This window comes from Trichoplusia ni, unplaced genomic scaffold (genome assembly GCF_003590095.1).
Source record: "Trichoplusia ni isolate ovarian cell line Hi5 unplaced genomic scaffold, tn1 tig00003798, whole genome shotgun sequence".
NCBI lineage: Eukaryota > Metazoa > Arthropoda > Insecta > Lepidoptera > Noctuidae > Trichoplusia > Trichoplusia ni.
In genome coordinates, this window is record NW_020800454.1 from 104,223 (window position 1) to 123,552 (window position 19,330).

The 19,330-nt window shown below is 48.3% G+C and overlaps 3 protein-coding genes across 3 annotated transcripts; 2 read left to right on the forward strand and 1 right to left on the reverse strand.

The window, feature by feature from the left end:
* The first annotated feature begins 632 nt into the window (after positions 1 to 632).
* On the forward strand, positions 633 to 15,089 carry LOC113508080 (tuberin). The gene is made up of 35 exons (XM_026891040.1): positions 633 to 1,096; positions 1,190 to 1,326; positions 1,878 to 2,135; positions 2,610 to 2,746; positions 3,230 to 3,404; positions 3,467 to 3,679; positions 3,744 to 3,885; positions 4,198 to 4,343; positions 4,565 to 4,906; positions 4,983 to 5,213; positions 5,288 to 5,662; positions 5,736 to 5,916; positions 5,996 to 6,151; positions 6,373 to 6,569; positions 6,649 to 6,762; positions 6,832 to 6,986; positions 7,057 to 7,182; positions 7,261 to 7,345; positions 7,432 to 7,529; positions 8,299 to 8,392; positions 8,480 to 8,832; positions 8,953 to 9,024; positions 9,505 to 9,634; positions 10,089 to 10,264; positions 10,377 to 10,543; positions 11,231 to 11,313; positions 12,113 to 12,184; positions 12,215 to 12,315; positions 13,097 to 13,248; positions 13,363 to 13,478; positions 13,594 to 13,670; positions 13,742 to 13,886; positions 14,071 to 14,211; positions 14,609 to 14,785; positions 14,854 to 15,089. The coding sequence occupies exons 1-35, from the start codon at positions 1,033 to 1,035 to the stop codon at positions 15,058 to 15,060; spliced, it is 5,595 nt and encodes a 1,864-aa protein (XP_026746841.1). The 5' UTR covers positions 633 to 1,032; the 3' UTR covers positions 15,061 to 15,089.
* A 2,003-nt stretch (positions 15,090 to 17,092) lies between these two features.
* Positions 17,093 to 18,575, forward strand: LOC113508100. Its single transcript, XM_026891075.1, has 3 exons — positions 17,093 to 17,931; positions 18,051 to 18,198; positions 18,295 to 18,575. Exons 1-3 carry the CDS (start codon positions 17,661 to 17,663, stop codon positions 18,533 to 18,535), a joined length of 660 nt encoding a protein of 219 aa, XP_026746876.1. The 5' UTR covers positions 17,093 to 17,660; the 3' UTR covers positions 18,536 to 18,575.
* A 265-nt stretch (positions 18,576 to 18,840) lies between these two features.
* On the reverse strand, positions 18,841 to 19,330 carry LOC113508101 (28S ribosomal protein S33, mitochondrial). The gene has a single exon (XM_026891076.1). It carries the CDS (start codon positions 19,323 to 19,325, stop codon positions 18,978 to 18,980), a length of 348 nt encoding a protein of 115 aa, XP_026746877.1. The 5' UTR covers positions 19,326 to 19,330; the 3' UTR covers positions 18,841 to 18,977.

The window sequence follows — 19,330 nt, forward strand, 5'->3', positions numbered from 1 at the left end:
TTTCGAAAACTCTACTTTCTGTCAAGACATGAAATGAAATGAAATATTATTATGCTGCAGTTACTTAATAACAATAGTGAAAATCTGAAATTAAATGATGGAAAGGTAAAATTTGTTCAAAATTAAATACTTGTAACGCTTAACCCATTTTTTATTTATTTCGATAAGTATTATTAATATTATTATCATTAAATAAAAAAAAAACTTTCGTGATTAACCATTGGTTTAAAACAAAATATATTACCACAAAAATCGGTAGGCATAGTAAGTCAACCTCAAGATTTTTTTTGAAAGTTTATGAGGATCTATTCTGTCAAACATGATAAGGTAACTTAATATTATTAGTGATAGAAGTATGTAACATTTTATTTTCCCACTCCAAGTAACAATTTGCTGTTGTGCATATGGATGGGGACTGCGAACGCCATCTATGGATAAGAAAAGGCAACGTTTAAAATCCTTTTTATGAGATATGGTTAGATTAATATAATTTATGTATGTGTAAATAAATTAATATCGCTGAAGCCAGGCGTTGTTTTTTAAAACAGGCAGTAAATTTTTTTATTGTTTAATGTGTTGAGTGTAAAAAAACTTGTTATCAAAGACTAAAAAAAACCATCGTTGTCGTGCAGAAATATAATCGATCAAGGTCATGTCACTTATTTCGTGATAATTGTAATATCATGCATTATAAATCAAAGTTACGTATTCTTTGGAGGAATTATAGTTTGCTTAACTTTTTCTATGAAATCAGGACCTACTCGAGAGTCATGTAGTGAACAATAACGTGTGCTCTTATGTCAATAACATATTTCGTTCAGAATCTTGTATCGAATGGCCGCCTGTCAGCTGTACAAGTACTTTGGTTGGGAAGCTGTCAAATGGTGAATAGCAAAGCAGGAGCGGTAGTGAGAATAATTTCTAATAAATATGTCTTTTTATTCGCAATATCAAAGTAATAGGTAATCGCTGCACCTAGCCATAAGCCTTAGCGTAAATACAAACCTTAACCAATACCGGCATCGTCGTAAAATGAGTTCGAGAGATAGGTCGCTTCAAGACAAGTTGAAAGTGCTCTTCAAAAAGGGTGCCTCAGGTGAGTTTGAATAGTGAGTGTGGTGTTGCTAGTGCCGGGCCGGGTTTGTGCCTGGCGGGCCGACATGGCAGTGAATGGTCTGATTGTGTGCAGCGCCGCTGCCAGCCCGGAACGAGCTGGTGGTGAGCGGGGAGCTGGAGCGCGAGCTGGGCGCAGACACGCCGCTGAGCCGCCGCCTGCGCGCGCTCAAGGATGTCGGCGAGAAGGTCATACACGTCCGGGTACAGGAGGTGAGCCCCACACCCACCACACATTATTTTATTACCCTCATAATTGCAATCTGATGCAATTTATCTGTACAGAGTCTCAGTATTTCTTTCCCTGTGAAGCAAACTCTCTCTTCTTGATGACATTCCATTTGCATTGCTGTCCTGACATGCAAAGCTATCAAACAAACAGTTTTTATCATACCTTTATCTGATTTTAGGTATCTTGTGGAATTGTTTGTCTTGATATGCATTATTAACAACCTTAATTATTACCTATCATGTAGCTGCTGATGTCCCTTGCTGAAAAAACCTATCATACTGTTGACTAGGAGGTTATCCTAATGTATCAGCTGAGCCGAGCATTAAAATAACAAACAATAAACTAATATAATGTACCTTCAGATTTAACCACACTTTGTCACTAACTTTAAATAACAGTGACTGTTGTTGTTATGACTAATTTAATGACAATCCCACTTATAGTAAAATTATTGTTCATATGCTAATGGTACATGTTTTTATCACAATCAGATATAAATTTTGTATTGACTTTGACTATGTTTGTTATAAAGGGTGGAGTAGAGAAGCTTTGGTCTTTAACAAGAGATCTTTTAGAAGAAAGTAATGTGGAGGCTCGGCACCTGGCGCTGTGGTTCCTTCGGTGTTTGGCTGAAGGCCAGGCAGACTACCTCACCATCATGCGTACCATCCTGTTTCACTACCTGCGTGACACACATGCTAAACATTCCCCAGAGGACACACAACTGCGCTTCAAGTTGCTCCACACATTGACTAACTCTGGGAAAAACATCAACTGTTTTGAAGAGCAGGTTGGTGATCAGTCATAATGTAATAATAAATGTTATGGTTGTTGTTTTACCTTAAAAGCATTGAGTCAGCGGAGCACTCCCTCCACATTGATTCCATGAGTTCTTATTTATTTTTACAAAAATGACAATGTTGTTCTTAATGTCTTGTATTAAATAAGAAGATTATCCGATTTTACAATCATAAGTGTTAATAGAGAATATGTTCTGCCTCCCAACATAACTTTTTGACTGGGTAATGTTGGGAGCAACATTAGCAGTCAATAAACAATTACACTAGTAAGGAGCAACAAAGTGAACCCTTAATAAGAATTGTTAATGAAGTCAATATTCAGCTGAGGTTAGACTTGAAGCCAACTCCAACTTAGCCAGGAAGAGGCCTGCCATCCATCGGTTAAATAATGTACTATTGTTTAGTGTCATCCGCCTGTTTTTCAAACAACTACAATTTATTAAAGTCACAATGTTGTCTTCCAGATTGGTCCGTTCCTACTAGAGTGGCTGCCACAGATCCAGCCGCCCACACAGTTGGTGGAGTTCCTGCAGCTCATCATCAATGTCGTCAAGTTTAATGCTACATACTTGGACGAACAGATTGTCCATGGGATTGTTGAGTATGTCTTAATCTTGCAAGCAAAAACTACCATAATATATTACACAACAATATGTTTTGGTAAAAGTTGATTCACTGTTGAATATTTCTAATTTACAGCTAAAATGTGCCTCTGTTAACTTAATTGCTTGAAAACTTATTGTTTACTTAAAAAGTGAATAATTAATTGTGAAACTTGTACACAGTAGATAATTGTAGAATATTAATATGTTATTCACATAAACATCAGCCCAGTGACTCACCTTCAACAGAACATGCCCACTATAATAATAGCAAGCTTTATTATTTTAAGTCTTAAGAAGATGGAATTAGAGTTTTTGACTCCAAATTCTAGCAATTTCGCAGCTTCAGAATTGTTGTCATATTATTGGATTGATAATTTTACTGTTAAATTCTTTTAAAAAATCATCAAATATGGATGTTCCAACTGTAATTGACAAGGCATTGGTGGCTTGCTGGTGAAGTGTGTGTTTGTGTCGGGCAGCAACGCGTGCCAGCTGTGCGTGTACAGCGCGGAGGTGTCGGTGGTCCAGTGCGGGCTGTCGCTGCTGGAGGCCGTCGTGTCGTACTCGCTGCTGCCGCGCGCCGCGCTGCGCACCTTCGTGAGCGCGCTGTGCCGCACCGTCAACCTGGAGCACTACTGCCAGAACAGCTGGAAGGTAGGCCGCGGGCTGGCGCCGGGCCGCCCCGCCCCGCCCGCACTCACCCGCGCCTGTTGCAGCTCATGCGCTACGTGGTGGGCGCCGACATGGGCCACGCGGCGCTGCAGGAGATGGTGGCCATCCTGCGCGGCGGCGGCGCGGGCGCGGGCGCGGAGGGCGCGGCCGGCCTGCTGCGCGGCGCCGTCTTCTACATCAACATGGCGCTGTGGGGGCCGCGCCGCGTGCCCACGCTCAAGGTCTCCTTCCTGGCCGTGCTGCCGGCCTTCCTCAAGGTGAGCGCCTACCTCCTCCTCCCTTACCACCATGAACTTGCATTACATGCCACTGTCCCCCCAGGCGCTGGAGGGAAACCAGCAGGTGGTGACGTACGAGGTGGTGGTGAGCATGCAGAGCGTGGTGTCGCGGGTGCCGCTGGAGCTGTGCGAGCCCGCCTGGGACGTGCTGCTCAACATCCTGCGCGCCATCGTGCAACAAGACAGTATGTTATTACTAGAGATGGGCCTTGTACTCTTAGTCCACCGAATAATAAAAATATATTTTTATAAATCTTTTAATATATCAGTTAGTAAATTAAAACAATGAACGAGTGAATATGACGTTCACGTTTAAGCGAAGTCGTACACGTACGCTCTCAAAGTAAGCATTTAACTAAACCGAGTTACTCATCGAAAAAATTGAGCCGATAAAAATTCTGCACTCGTTACTAGGTAATCCCGACGCATCTCTAGTTACTAGTAATATAACCCTAAGATACAGATTATTCATTTGTAATTTATGTTTAAATGTGTAGAGAACTATTCCCCTCCGAACGAGTTGATCCACAACCGGCTGCATGCGCTGATCACGTCCATCGAGCAGCTGCACGACGCGGGCCAGTACTACGGCGACGTGGACGCGCTTCTCGACCTTGTGGACTTCTGCGGACACGATCGTCCTGTAAGTCTTGTGAAAAACGACTCCCGTATTAAGAAATTTATATCGTGTGGCGCGGGCGGTTTCACAAAGATTCATGTCACGTGCACCCAGACTCAAGACAAACATTCAAAGAACACACAAATGCTTAGCTTAGCGGGGACCGCGACACGTCACGTTCAGTGGGTTTGCCGTAATGACCTCCACCACTCGGCTATAGGTTAACATGTGGCCTGGGCCCGCAGGAGGCGTCCACGAAGCGGCTGGTGACGGCGCGCGCGGCGGCGCTGTCGCCCACGGGCGCGGCCTGGGTGCCCGCCGCGCTGGCGCTGGCCGAGCGCTACCTGCGCCACGAGCCGCGCCGGGCCGTGCGCCTGCACACGCTGCACGCCATCCTCGCCTTCGTGCGGCGGAACAGGTATCTGTACGGCGAGGAGCTCATCGAGCTGGTGGGGATCCCGGTGCTGAACACGTGCGCGCTCGACGCCGAGTGCAACCTGCGAGAGGCGGCGGCGGTGGCGCTCACTCACTTGGCGAAGGCTTCCACCTCAGACGCGTGTACGGATCTCATAGACCTGCTAGAAAAGGTGTGCTAACTGACAATTATGAAACATTTATGAATATCCTACAATTTATTTACTATAGATGATATAATGTTTGTAGATTCTGAACCGTCCTTTCGAGATGTACGTGACGGACGTGCCGATCCCGGCGGACGCGGACGTGAAGGACCTGCTGCAGGCGGCGAGCGGGCTGCTGGAGCTGCTCCACCACAAGCTGCTGGCCGCGCCCGCCTCGCACGCCGCGCGCTGCTTCCTCGTGCTGCTGGACCACCTCGACAACCACTACAAGCGCCACGCCTTCTTCATGCACCACCCCGACATACGGATAAAGGTATGCCCTCGCTAGCCGCGCCCCCTCCGCGGTGACGGCGAGGCGCCATGCGATACACGTGCGGTCGGTTGCAGATCTTCGACATGCTGTTCGGGCTGCGCGCCAACCAGTTCAACTGCGTGGGCTTCTGCTACGACGCGGCGGGCGCGGCCGTGGCGGGCGCGGCGGCGCTGCGCCTGCGGCCGGCCTGCTCGCCCTTCCTGCTGGCCGAGCCGCCGGCCGCGCGCGGGCTGGCGGCGGCCGCGCCCGCGCCGCTGCCGCCGGGCGCCTGCCTGCTGCCCGTGGGCCGCGCCGCGCGCCTGCTGTCCGCCGCGCTCACCCGCGAGAAGGACTGGCTGGTGCTGGGCCGCGTGCTGCGCGCGCTGCCCGCGCTGCTGCAGGCGCGCGCGCTGGCGCTGGGCCGCCGCGCGCAGGACCTGGACATGCTGGCCTCCACGCTCTGCTCCATGGTGCGTGCCCCCGCCCCCGCCCCGTCTCGCGCCCCCTCCCCTCCGCCCCGTACTCACCTGCCGCTCTGCGCAGATCTCGGACCGCAGCCTGAACTTCCCGGAGTGCCTGCGCGTGAGCGGCGGCCAGAAGCTGCTGGTGTCGGAGTTCCACAGCGTGGCGCTGCCGGGGCTGGCGTGGATGGCGCCCTACCACTCGTACCTGGAGCCGCAGACGCAGCAGCGCATCGTCCGCTGCCTGCTCAAGTATGGCATGGGTGAGTAACTGCTGCCCCGCCACCTAGTAATGCACACTATACAGTTTAATTATTAAACTTGCTCCTGACTTGTGTGCAGTTCTTCGCACACCGCAGCCGTACATCAACGCGCTCACGATCTACACGCTAGAAACGCGGGAGACGATGGTGAAGATGTTGCCGGAGGTGCTGCTCGACCTGTCCAAGATATCAGACACTAAGGCCATTGCCAGCCCCATGCTGGAGTTCTTGTCCAGTAAGTTCTACAAATTAATTCTAAACGTTGATACGGTTCTTACTTATGCTAGCATCGCACGCGCTGTGCAATCAACAGCATCAGGACTGATCATCAAGATCCGTTACTACCTCCATTAAAACCTTTCAAAAAGCCACATTCTTTCCATAAAAAACTGAAATATGTTTAGTATGAGCATTCCTAGCTCGTATGGTATAACGTTGTACACGTCGTGCTTGCAGCGCTGACGCGGCTGCCGAAGGTGTTCGCGTCGTTCGTGGAGGACCAGTACATGTCGGTGTTCGCCATCCTGCTGCCCTACACCAACCCGTCGCGCTACAACCACTACGTGGTGTCGCTGGCGCACCACGTCATCGCCGCCTGGTTCCTCAAGTGCCGCCTCTCCTACCGCAGGAACTTCGTGCGGTTCATCATACACGTACGTTACACATTTTCACAGCGGTTTTACTGAAAATGTATGTGAATGCTGATTGGGAATTCTGGTAATTTGATTTCAGGGTTTACACAACTACATAATAATGCCGTTTGAGGAACAGCTGCAGTACAAGACGAATCACTTCCAACACGCTGCTAACGAGGACTCGTCCAACAGACAGCGCAGTTCCAGTTTGGTAAGATGAAGAGGCTTGTGTAGATGTAGCTCGTGTCGAGAGTTGTTGTCTGACGCGGACGTGTTGCAGGGGTCGCGGGCGGTCCCGCGCGCGCCGCTGGGCGGGCGCGGGCCGGGCTCGGCCTCGGCCTCGGCCATCGCCGCCTTCCACGTGGAGCTCACCGAGACCTGCCTGGACCTGCTGGCGCGCTACACGTCCACGCCCTGCAGCGTCAAGCCGCACCGGTACGCGACGCCCTGTCGCCGCCCTGTCGCCGGCTGTCCCACCCTCGCTAATGCTCTCTCTGCCCTCCAGGAGCGACACGGCTGAATTCCTATTCAACGGCGGCCAGTCGATGACGTGGCTGGTGGGACACAAGTTGATAACCATCACCACGTCGGGCTGCTTGCAGAACTCCATCAAGCAGGGATTGTGTGATAGGTCAGTTAGTCTTATGTAGTCCTTTCAAAATAAGCAATATTGAAGAGTATGTTGGTAACAGCGTGGTCGTGTTCACAGATGCGCAGTCCTGTGCAAGCAGCACGCGGACAGCGTGTCGTCGCCGCTGCCGCCGCTCAGCGTGCCCTCCGACCCGCCGCCCACTGTACTGAGCCTGCCTACATACTACATAGCTTATCTCTATGGCTAGTAACTAATTAGCTTGATATATCAAATGTGTTATATGTTCAGGTACAAGTAAACGACGGATCCAGTGAAAACCTAACCAACTCGTCGTACAACCAGTTGCATGTGCAGCCGCCGCCGGGCAACCCGCCCGAAGTGAAGCGGTAAGTGACGTTCCGTGCACTGCTTTACTGTGAGTGAGTCTTTGGTGAGGTTGTATGTACTGTTGCAATGACACGACAAGCGCGGGCACATGCTGCTGTAGTCTTACTTACATCGTATATCTGAGCGTTAACCGCGGGTTCATATGTTGGTGCAGAGCTCTCTCGTTTTCCTCATTATCAACAATACATTCAAACATTTGTGTGAAGTGTGATGTGCGATGAGTTGAATAACACAGAACTGGCTTCATAATATAACCTACAGTACTCGATACAACAACTGTACTAACGCTTCGCTCTTGTTACTAACTGTGTGAGAGTCGTGGCATGTGAGCGTGGTGTGGGGTCCGGGTAGTAGCGTGCGGCTTGTGTGCATGTGCGGTGGGCGGGCGGCGGTGGTGGGCGGGCGGCAGCTACAGCAAGCCGTCGCTGCAGCACTCGCGCTCGGGCGACACGTCCAGCTCGTCGCTGAGCGCGGCCGAGCCCTCCAGCGCGCACACCTCCAGGTCCGCGGCCTCTCTTACCGCTTCCATCGCTTGTGTCGGCTAGATATCATTTGCTTTCAATAACCCACATTTTTCTGCTGAATACATCCGCTGCGACAAAACTTTCTATTCATCTTTATCTGATTCCGCCTTCGACCGCTATTTTTCCGCTCGTTTTGACTTGTTTTTTTCTTGCTTAACATTTGTTTCGTTTCTACTTATTTAATCATTACGTACTTAAACGTTGACTTCTGCACTGACATAAATATGTTCCCGTTACATTCTAGACAAAACTCATCAGAGAACAACAAGACGAACGACCCTCTCGTAGCAGTTCTGAACCAGTTCTCGCAGCACTTCGAAAGAGTTTCAAAAGAAGTGGTGAGTACAGCGGACAGCGGATATGCAATGAAATAAACATGTATGTGTGAGTAGGCGGGGCGTGAGAGTGACGGTGCGCGTGCGCAGGACACGGAGGAGGCGGGCTGGTCGCGCGTGGGTGAGCTGGCGGCGGCCGGCGCGTGTCCCTGCTGGTGCGCCAGCTGGGCCGAGGTCCACGTGCGCTCGCCCACCGGCGACGTGTGCTGGGTCATGCGCATGCAGAACGCCATGAGCTGGGACTACCTGCTGGACGAGCCGCTGCAGGACGTGGCGGCGCTGCTGGCGCCCGGCCCGCGCGCGCCCCCGCCGGGGCCCGACGCCGGGCAGGGCGCGCGCGGGCCCCCGCCGGGCCCCGACGCCGAGCCGCGCCCCCGCAGCGGCTCCTCCTCCTCGCAGCCGCGCCCCGCGCCGCTGCACTCGCAGGACCTGCACAAGTCTAGGTAACACATTCCCTGCATTGTAGTACTGTATGCGAGTAGTCGCGGCGTCACGTCTAACTAACACCGATATATCATGCAGTGTATTAATAGATTATTGTTGTATGTCATCCGCGACTCTAGTTCGGACTCGGTAGTGGGCAGCGAGAGAAAGTTCCAGAACTCAGCGTTACACAGCATGATGCAGCCTCAAAGGTACGTGTGCGAGATGAGATGCATTCGTAAGGCTCGGCCGAGGTGGGGATTTTGCTCTCGGCCGGCGCCGGCGATAGACAAAGCGAGAAAAAATAATGCTATTTAATTTTAACCTATGAAACATAATTACTTGTTTAGTTATATGCAATATATTTTATTAATTTTAACAATTTCAATCAAGTGAAAACAGTAGCAACACGATTAAATACTCAAAAGAAGTAATTTAAATTATTCGAACAATTTAAATAACCTTTCGTCCAGTAAAAACAGTTAAAACAGTGCATGATTGGAGCGTAGCCGGCCAAAATTCGCCATTCGGGCCGTATTCAACCGATCACAATACAGTTAACTCACTCACTCACACCAATGATATAAGCCAACCAAAGTTAGTCTGCCACGACCGAGCACGTCGGCCACGATCCCTGCCGGCCGCGTAGCTCGGTAGCGTAGCAGACGTGTAGCAGCCGCGTGGTGTTGCAGTGCTACGAGCGCTACGGGCGCTACGGGCGCGCGCGCGGTCACGCAGCCCATCAACATCCCCGGCTCGCCGCAGCGGCAGAGCTCCTCCAGCACCACGGACGACGACGACATGCTGCTCATCGTGCCCGACGTGAGACACATACAGATTCCTACCCATATGCTAAACTGCTCGTACCAAACGTTACCTAACCAGGGCGGCTCTGTTAACACTATACCAGAGCGAACACGAGCCACTCCTATTCATTTAGTAAGGCGGCAGTTGTTGGAAATTACTGGCAGCACCTTTCGCAAGCTAACTTGGTATATGCATAGATAAAGAGAACATTTATGCGGAACTCAGCAAGCCGCCACTTAAGGAAATTTTTACTGTCTAGCTATCATGAACCATGAGATCCAGCCTGGAATCAATTGAACAGACAACAAAGCCAAACCAAGGTTTTGCCCTTTGAGTTAAAGAAACGCCAAAACGCTGTTGTGTTAGTTTCAATTGTTTGAATAATGACGTTTTCGAAAAATTCTGCTTCCATTCAACACATAACAATATAGTGTTTTGACCAGTATTAGCTACAACATGGTGTCCACAGGCGGGCAAGTCCCGGCACCCGGTGCGCCGCTCCAACTCGTCCCCCGAGATGTCGTCCTCGTGGAAGGCGGGAGCGGCGCGCGCGCCCCCGCCCGCGCCCCCCGCGCCCGCGCCCCCGCCCGACCTGCCGCCGCTGCTGCCCGACGACATGATCCTGTTGCCGAGCTGCGAGCCCACGTCAGTACCTAGACATACATATTATTATCTACCATTTTACTCTACAATTAATTAGTTACGTGCTGGAATGTGCTGCGATGAGTGAGTAAGTACGCCTGGCGTGTTGTTGCAGCGGCAACAGCGGCAACAGCGGCGCGGGCAGCAGCTCTGCGCTGTCGCTGCACGCCAGCAAGAAGGCCAAGAAGAGCGACATGCGCGTGTCGTGCGAGGCCATCCCCGAGGAGATGAGCGGCACCTCGCCGCACCACCCCGGCCTCATGACGTACAACTCCGACCCCGGTCAGTGCACCCGACACTACACACCAACTATACACTACCACTTCTCATGGAAAGCTCTCTACGCTATCCTCCTCGTTACATTTTGTTTTTCATTTTGGCAATTCAAATGAAGCTTGCCACAGTTGTGTAGGTCCTATCGAAATTCTAAGCATAGAGCTGTGGTTTTATACCTTCTTACAACATGCTCGTAATAACTGTAAATGTTTACAAAATATATCGTAGCATGAGTAGCATCACACAATATATAACGCCTTTATAGATACGTTTTTATATTGTAAATGTCTGTAACACACTATAACCCAAATCAAATTGTCGTATAATAATAACCAATAGGACAAGCAGGACACTTTCTCCAAGCGTTACTCTATGTGTAAGAGTGGATGTATGTACAGGTACAAATCTGAATGCTGTCCCCGAATGCATTAGCTTGTGACCTAAGTTGAGACCAATTGCTATCTGTAATGGATTAACATGAACAGTTAACGCCTGTAGAAAGTGACTGCAGATTATGTCCAAATTGTGTGAAAGTAAAATGTGTAGAGCATTTCAAAGAGAAAGAGATGGCGCGCAGTCAGGCGGGGCTCTAGAGATGTTATCACGCAGAGTAGTGTTGAATATCGTGTTGTCTGTTGTTCCGCCTGGGTGTCGCGCGTGTGCGTGACGTGTGCGTGACGTGTGTGTGTGCAGCTATAAGAGCGCGCGCGTGTGCAGGCTCGGGCGAGGCCGCGCTGCCGCCCGCGCTGCACAACCACCACCACCAGCTGCAGAAGGTGAGCCCACGTAGTGCCAGGGGGCGCCCACACCCACTACATACTGACTACAAACAGATACAACAGTTGTAATACTAAACCTAGTCATGAACGTTACACCTCACAGTCGCCTGCAGGTGAAATGGTGAAGTATCACGTAACGTGTATGACTGGAGTACCCAAGACTTGTTTTCGGAAGTGTCTCCCTTTGTTTTACTGCTGGGTGTGGGTACCTTTACCCGATATTATTTTAACGTGCTCCAGGATCTTGATCTCCCTTTATAAGTGGAGGATTGTATAATTATTTATTATTTTCATACTCGAGACATCTTCGTGAGAAGAGACCCGATCCTCTCCTTAAGGCCTAGACTAGGGCTCAGATCTAACCTGCACAGGCTTTGTTGAGAACTTTAATCCAAAATGTGATGGGACATCTACCGACACAATAACAGATGTGGACGGCTTAAAGTAGTAACAAAAGTATTTTAAATAGTAGAGCCTGCCTGTCTACAGATGATCCTCTCTAGCAAGCCAATTAAAGCAAAAAGAGCTGGGAGTCCCCTTAAAAAGTGACCTCCTAGGGCACTCACGCCCCTTTGCCCCGCCACTCACAAACAGCTCGCCTCCAGATACATAGATAGAAAAAGCACATTAATATGCCCTCGTGTATTATGTTCCTCCCATGAAGACATGACGAGTGCTCCTAAGGATTTATTATTATTGTTGATCCGTATTTCTTAGTTTATTTAGTACATATTGAAGGTCACCTAGTGCATCTTCCATGAGTGATGTATGTAAGCTAACCCAGCGCATGTGTCAGACGGCGAGCGACGGCACGGTCCCGGAGGGGCGCGCCAGCAAGCCGCCGGCCGCGCCGCGCCTGGCGGGGGGCGCGGGGGGCGCGCTCGGGGGCGCGGGGGGCGCGGGCGGGGGCGCGCCCGCCGAGCGCGACGACCTGCCGCCGCTGTCGCGCTCCAAGCGCTCCAACACCATCTCCGTCATGAGCCCCACGCGCCGCCACAGGTACGAGCTTAGCCTCCGCCATTCTACTTGTTTATATAAGTGAAGTACTACTAAATAAATCAACTGGATTGTAGAGATCATACCCGCTGCAATCCAACGCAAGGGGTAACGTAAGTAAAATCTCATGGTTTACTGGCTATCAGAAACGTTATGACATAATGACTGTCTAACCGCCTCTAGATTTGCTAAGTGACATTGCGCAATCGTTAGCGTAAATAAAAATCCTTTGGATGTATGAAAACTATAGACCTGAGCCACGAGATTAAACGAAACAAAATGTATCCGACCCAGACGAACACTCCAGTAAACTTGTTCACCTCCACACCAAATATTCAACACTTTGTTTGAATAATTATATATAATTACTTAAAGCTTGTACAAATTTACAAAAAGAATAGGACATATCTAGGTCATCTAAACTTAGGTAATGATTCTTATTTTTATTTTAATGTCTATTAGACAAATGCATGTTAAGCGAATGTTGATTTTTTTTTTGTTAATTATCACTAATTTATAGCCTGCAACACTTTTACAATTTTCTTTTGCTGCCATACTAAGTTTCATTGTTATATTGTTTAATCTAAAAAGCACGAAATAGACTAAACATAACTAAAATAAACCAAATAGGCTATTGCATGTTGCAACGAGAACATATTATTTGCCCAAAATTTATAACATTTAACCCTGCTCCCGCTATTTATTTATTATTTCTTGGCTTGTTTCTTACGCTTTTATTTTGTTTGGTTTCGTTTTGCGTTCGTTCGCACGTCGTGTACATCAGTATGTACGCGGGCAGGGCCGCGGCGGGAGTGGGCGGGGCCAGCTCGGCGGGCGGAACAGTGGGCGGCGGCGGGGGCGGGGTCACGCCCGCCTTCGTGTTCCTGCAGCTCTACCACAACATGAGCACGTACCCCATCACTCCGCCGGTGCCAGGTGACTGACAGCTGATATCTTTTGAACTCAATATGTATATGTACAAGGTTGTTTTTGATATGATTGCAAGCGTTGCTTGCTTGTTTGTATACTATATTGCGTGTTGTGGGGCAGGCGAGACCCCGACCATCCTGAACCCGCTGGCGGAGCGGCCGCTGCGCGTGTCGGGCGTGCAGCACGAGCGCACCGTCAAGAACCTCGACCTCGTGCCGCCCATCGAGACCTACAAGGTACACGCACACACGCACACAGTACATATGTACACTACACGTGTACAATATTAGTTTCTTGACTTGTTGAAGTTTCTCATGAACGACTAGTGACACAGCGGTAACATGTCGACAGATCGGTGTGTTGTACGTGGGCCCGGGTCAGCAAGACAACGAAGTTTTAATATTGAAGAATGAATACGGCAGCGTGAGGTAAGTATACGTGCCGAGTAAGTAGTGTTAGCCCCATGGTGTGAGTTGTGACGGTGGCGTGTGCGTGTCAGGTACGCGGAGTTCCTGACGCAGCTGGGCACGCTGGTGTCGCTGGAGGGCGGCGACACGGACGAGCAGCCGCACCTGTTCCTCAACCTGGAGAAGGGTGGCAAGGACGGTCACTACACCTACGTGTGGAACGACGACATCATGCAGGTACACATCTCATCACTACTCACTCCCACTCACATACATTAATACCGTCTCTGATGAGGTATTATATATTGTTCGTTGCTTGCGCCAATCATATAGAGTTTTCCAAAAAAGAAACATAACTTCTAACCTACACACCAGCAACACGTATTGTTCCTCTTGACTGTAAAGTGTTTGCGTGTGTAAGGTGTTGTTCCACGTGGCGACGGCGATGCCCTCCTCGCCCAAGGACCCGACGTGCAACGAGAAGCGCAAGTACATCGGCAACGACTACGTGTCCATCGTGTACAACGACTCCGGCGCCGACTTCAACATACACACCATCAAGGTATACACACGGCACGCCGTTACTGACCAGATAGTACGAATGTATGAATGTCTGTTTCTCTTTCACGCACAAACCACTGTATGGATTTAGACGAAATTTTGTACACGGATATATGTTTATAACCAGGATTAAAACATAGGATAGGACCGCGGGCCACAGCTTAACATAAAAAGCTGTTTAACATAAAAACCTTTCTCTTCACTAATTATATTAAAAGAAGAACCGCATCAGAATCTGTTAGGTAATTATAAAGATTTAAGCATAAAGAAATATAGACAGACGGCGGGAGTGATTTCGTTTTATAAAATTTATAATTATTTTGCTGCTATATATTATTTTACTTTTTTAATTAATTAAAAAAAGGGAAAACATGCAGTGTATTGTATTGGTATTTCAGGGCCAGTTGAACTTCTGCATCGTGGTGGTGGAGCCGTACGAGTACGGCATGAACCGCGTGTTCATCAAGACCAAGGACGAGCTCATCCGGAGCAAGTTCCTGGCGCACCTCGACATGCACTGCGTGTCCGACTGCAACGTGGCGCTGCTGGCCCGCCAGATGGCGCTGCACTGCGCGGTAAGTACTGCGGCCGGCTGAGCGTGTGTGGAGTGTGGAGGGCGAGCTGACGGGCGCGCGTGTTGCAGCTGGCGTCGCACATCTCGCAGTCGCTGAAGCTGGGCGGCGCGCCGTACGCGTCCAACTCGCTGGAGCGGCTGCGGCTCATCAAGCGGCTGCGCGTGCGGGCCGCGGCCGCGCGCCTGGCCGCCGCCGCGCGCGCGCCCGAGCCCTACGCCGGCCCGCCCGACCTGGCGCACCGCGTGGCCATCGACGACTTCAACGACTACACCTAGCGCGGCCCCGCGCCCCGGCCCCGCGCCCCCGCGCCCCGGCCCCGCGCCCCCGCGCCCCCTCCGAGCCCTGGATTTCGCTAATTTGAACGATAGTCACGTACCGTAGTTAGCTCGCGCGCGCCGAGGTGCGACGCGCGCCTTAACTCAATGTAATAAGTAAGGTTACTTGTACTTTTTAAATCACGAAAGCTTTACATAGTAATAGTATTCCTACTTAGATTACTGTGAAGAATAATAATACCCTGTAATGTATAAATGTTTCCTACCGTCGCGTCGCGAAATGTATAAAACTATAATATCTATACCCAAATTGGCGAAATTCAACCTCCTCTCGATGTGTTTGACTATTTTGATGTTATAGATGTACAACATTTAGGGATGCGCAACTCGCGACCCACGTGTAAAGCTACAATGATCCTTTCCGCACGACCCCGCAGCAGGTCGTGCTCTCGTGCGTAACGCTCGTGGATATACGTCACTGCAGCACTTACATTACTTAGTGACCTGCTTGTCTCCTTGTTGCCACTCTACAACCAATAATGAAGCTGATACTTACTTCAAATCCTTTCCACTGCGGATGGATTTTCATGTAATCCTGACGCGGCGAACTGATATAGAAGTTACCTTCGCTTTGCATCGGACACTTGTTTGAGTGTGTACTTGCACCGCAACACGAGCTGCAGTGACGACTGCCACTCTGTTAGGCCGGTCATATACAGACCGCTTCAAGCTGCGACTGTTATTATTCTTTACTCCTTTTATGTGCTCACATACACTCAGTTAACAGTTTAAACTGCTCAGTCGCACCTGTGAGCCGGTGACGTTGTCTCCTCGAGCAGTCTGACCCCCCGATTCGTGTCGTATGGCCGGCTTTCTTCATGTTATAAATAAAAGTTTTTGTGAGATGTGATAGTAGCGTAACAATTAAATACGAAATAGTAATACGAGAAATATATTGAATGCTGACAAGTTTTCTACAAATACGCTTCGCTTGAGGGATCTCGCGTTTTTTCATATACCCTAGTGGTTATATTGGTCGTGTGCCGCCTCCAGTCCGAGGGACGGATCCCTGGTGTCAGGGTCCCGCTGGAAGGCGGCGCAGCCCGGCCTCGCGGGGCTTACACCGTGCACTCGCAAACTAATTCACTTGATACAAACTATGTATTGCGGAACGATGAATTATTTTTGTTTATTTATTCGATTCTAACGATACATAATTCTATCTAGGTTGTCTGTGGCTTAAATAGTTTAATTTCTTATATAAATTTAGATTTTGAACTGAATAATGTAAAAGTTAATGTTAAGGATGTTTAGTAAGTACATGTTTTCACAAAATATGAGTTGTCAATAGCAAGGTCGCAGGGAGCGCGCTGCGCCGGCGTGACGTCACGCCGGCGTCTGCTCGCTGCGGCGTCGAACAGTTGAGGCATTTCTTGTTTATATATATATTTTATGTAGCAATTTATTTCTTGACAAAAATTTTGTAATCAAATAAATGATGGCTATTTTTTCTTCTGTTTTATTGTTTTTTCCTAATCTATAGTAAGATTATAAAGAGGAAAACTTTGATTTGTTCGTAAAGAATAAGCTCTAAAACTATTGTACCCATTTTGAAAATGAATTCTACAATACTTTTTAGTAAGACAAAGTTTAACTTAACATTACTTAATTTCATTGAGTAATATCTTATGAGACATCACTGTTTGAACATTACTGCACAGAGTTAACTAAGTATAACCAGTGCCGGCGTTAGGGTGCGACAAATTCTGAGAGGCGCCAAGGTCTGAAGTTGGAGTCTCTTGCCTCTCCTGGTGCAAACCCTCAGATCTGTGCTCTGCGCTCTGTGCGTATGAATATTTTTTATTGAGATTTTTTTAGATATATTTTTTGAGGGTTTGTGGTCAAGGAGTAACTCCAAGGATATCGTTAGAGTCACTCCTCGACCACACGGTGCTTACGCTTCCACCGCCAAACGTAACGCTAAAGATGAAATTCTTAATATAATTTTACTTGGGATCAGCAAAAAACTAACACTTGATATTACTTCCCTCAAGTGGGCGCCACAATATTTTCGCCCGGGGTATCAGTGGCCCTTACGCCGACACTGATTATAACCTCTTGGACGAAGTCACAGGTAAATTAAGACTAAGTGTGAGCTGTTTTCAACTTTTCAACTAACATTTCATGGGTCCATTTTGGCATAATATAACGTAAAGGTAAAGAGCTAAATTAAATATTGCCGCGTTTATATTGCGGCCAATGTCCTTTACTTAGGATAAAGCAAAAAATTCTGAATATTGGAAATTATGATCTAATTGAATTATTATTTTATTGACTAAGTACAACTCAATTAGATATCATCCATTCATACCATATCGGGCTCAGGTTCTTACGGCATAATGCCCTAAAGGAACCCTGTAGGTTTTACGTTTTAAAATGTAGAAGTCGGTAATATCTTGTAGGACATGCGCAGCGAATCGCAGTAAAAACTCTTTTGATCTTGACAGTTAGGACTGGCTTAAAAAAACATGAAACAAATCTATATTGTTTAGCGCAAACCTCACGGCTGTCAGTCGCCAGAATTTTCCCCTTTCCAAGTAATGTGGCTGAAGATTCTATGCATAGTCGTAATAGCGAGCGGTGCAGTCGCGCAGGACAAGCTCCTGAACACGCTGTACGGCGTGGAGGGCCGCAACCGCATGTCGGTGTGCGTGCGCGCGCCCAGCGGCCGCGTGTGGAGCTGCGACGCCGCGCTGCTCAACCGCGAGTGGCTGCTCACGCGCGCGCTCTGTCTGGGCGCCGCGCCGCGCGACAACATGGCCGCCGTGCGCGAGGCCGACGCGGCCGGCTGCCAGGAGTTCATGAGCACCGGTGAGGACCCGACACTATCACTTTCTCCAGTTGCTTACTCGTCCCACCTACTATCCCACTATCATAGGCCTAAGTTACTATGTTTATTATTGTAATAAATACTTTAATTCGTAATTCAGGAAAGACGGTATACAACTCTCGCATGATCAGAGAAAAAGTGATGCACCCATGGTTCAACCTGGCGATATTGATTGTGGACCGGCCATATAATAATCTAAGTAAACTCTCCAACATTACTCAGATTCGCTTGCAACTCGAAGAACATGGGTGAGCTTTTTAAACATGTTTACGGTATATTCTTTGATGCTTTTATCACCTTACTGAGTAGAGAACAATAATGTGAAACTATCGCTTTTATTGCAGTGTTTTGAGTTGGATGAAGAACTACTTTAAGGTATATGCCTTAACGCGTGACACAGACTATCACTTAAACCTAGTTGCCCGGAACATGAAGACAAACCACTACCCCGTCTGGATGTTCTTATTAACAATTTTCTTGCCATCAGTGTCTTTCATACTAGTCTTCATTTATGTTATATTCTATACTGGCTCACCTGCTGTGCCCTATAAGAATTTATCTCCTAAGAAAGTTACACAAGTTTAACTCTAATTGTTTATTTCTTATTATAGTTATTTGATAAATATTTTTTTTTCATTTACACTAAAACTATCCCTATAAACTTAACATAGATCTTAGCACACAAACTGGCGAGTTTGTGTGCCAGGTTCTTTGTTATAATGGCACAATAGTAAAGCAAAAGCTGAAATAGCCTTTTCAGTTTTGCCAGTACTTCACAAGGGGTGCCTGCTTATGACCTCCTCAACCCAGTTACCTAGGGAACACAATACCCGTTATTAAGCCTGGTAGTCAGACTTTCTAGCTTCTAACAACTATCAAAGATGGGTAAATAACAGCTGGGACCCACAATTTATTGTGCTATTATAATATAGAGTTTATTACATTAATACTAAGAAGAATATCTGGTTCCTAAAAAGCTACAGTGATTTACAATTACAGGCACACAGTTGTGACCAAAGCTGTCCATTTATTCACTTTTGCTGTCCATCTTCCTTCGCCATACTTTAACTTTTCCCCGCAGCTCGCGCAACCTCTTCATCTCATCCTTAAAGTCCTGGTGCTCGTCTCGGAACAAGCCGTACTCGCGCAGCTTTAGCATTAAGGAATGAGTCTCGACGTGTCGTGGGTAGTAGTGAATGATCTCTTCATTACTGTGCAAAGGCCGCTCCGAAAACATTTTAACAACCTTCATAGATTTCGAATTAGTAGGTATGGCTACTTCACCAAAGATCCTATTTGATAAGCGTTGCATACGGCGCGCATAGTTCGTTGACGCCTTTACTAATTGCGAATACTTTGCGTAGTTCGTTGCCATTTTTA

Excerpts from the sequence above, each read along its gene's own strand:
- LOC113508080 (XM_026891040.1), top strand. The coding sequence starts at position 1,033 with ATGAGTTCGAGAGATAGGTCGCTTCAAGACAAGTTGAAAGTGCTCTTC. Across the intron at positions 5,214-5,287 it reads ACCCCGACATACGGATAAAG|ATCTTCGACATGCTGTTCGG; the intron begins GTATGCCCTCGC and ends GGTCGGTTGCAG. Across the intron at positions 8,393-8,479 it reads AAAGAGTTTCAAAAGAAGTG|GACACGGAGGAGGCGGGCTG; the intron begins GTGAGTACAGCG and ends GCGCGTGCGCAG.
- LOC113508100 (XM_026891075.1), top strand. The coding sequence starts at position 17,661 with ATGTGGCTGAAGATTCTATGCATAGTCGTAATAGCGAGCGGTGCAGTC. Across the intron at positions 17,932-18,050 it reads CCAGGAGTTCATGAGCACCG|GAAAGACGGTATACAACTCT; the intron begins GTGAGGACCCGA and ends TTCGTAATTCAG. Across the intron at positions 18,199-18,294 it reads TTGCAACTCGAAGAACATGG|TGTTTTGAGTTGGATGAAGA; the intron begins GTGAGCTTTTTA and ends CTTTTATTGCAG.
- LOC113508101 (XM_026891076.1), bottom strand. The coding sequence starts at position 19,325 with ATGGCAACGAACTACGCAAAGTATTCGCAATTAGTAAAGGCGTCAACG.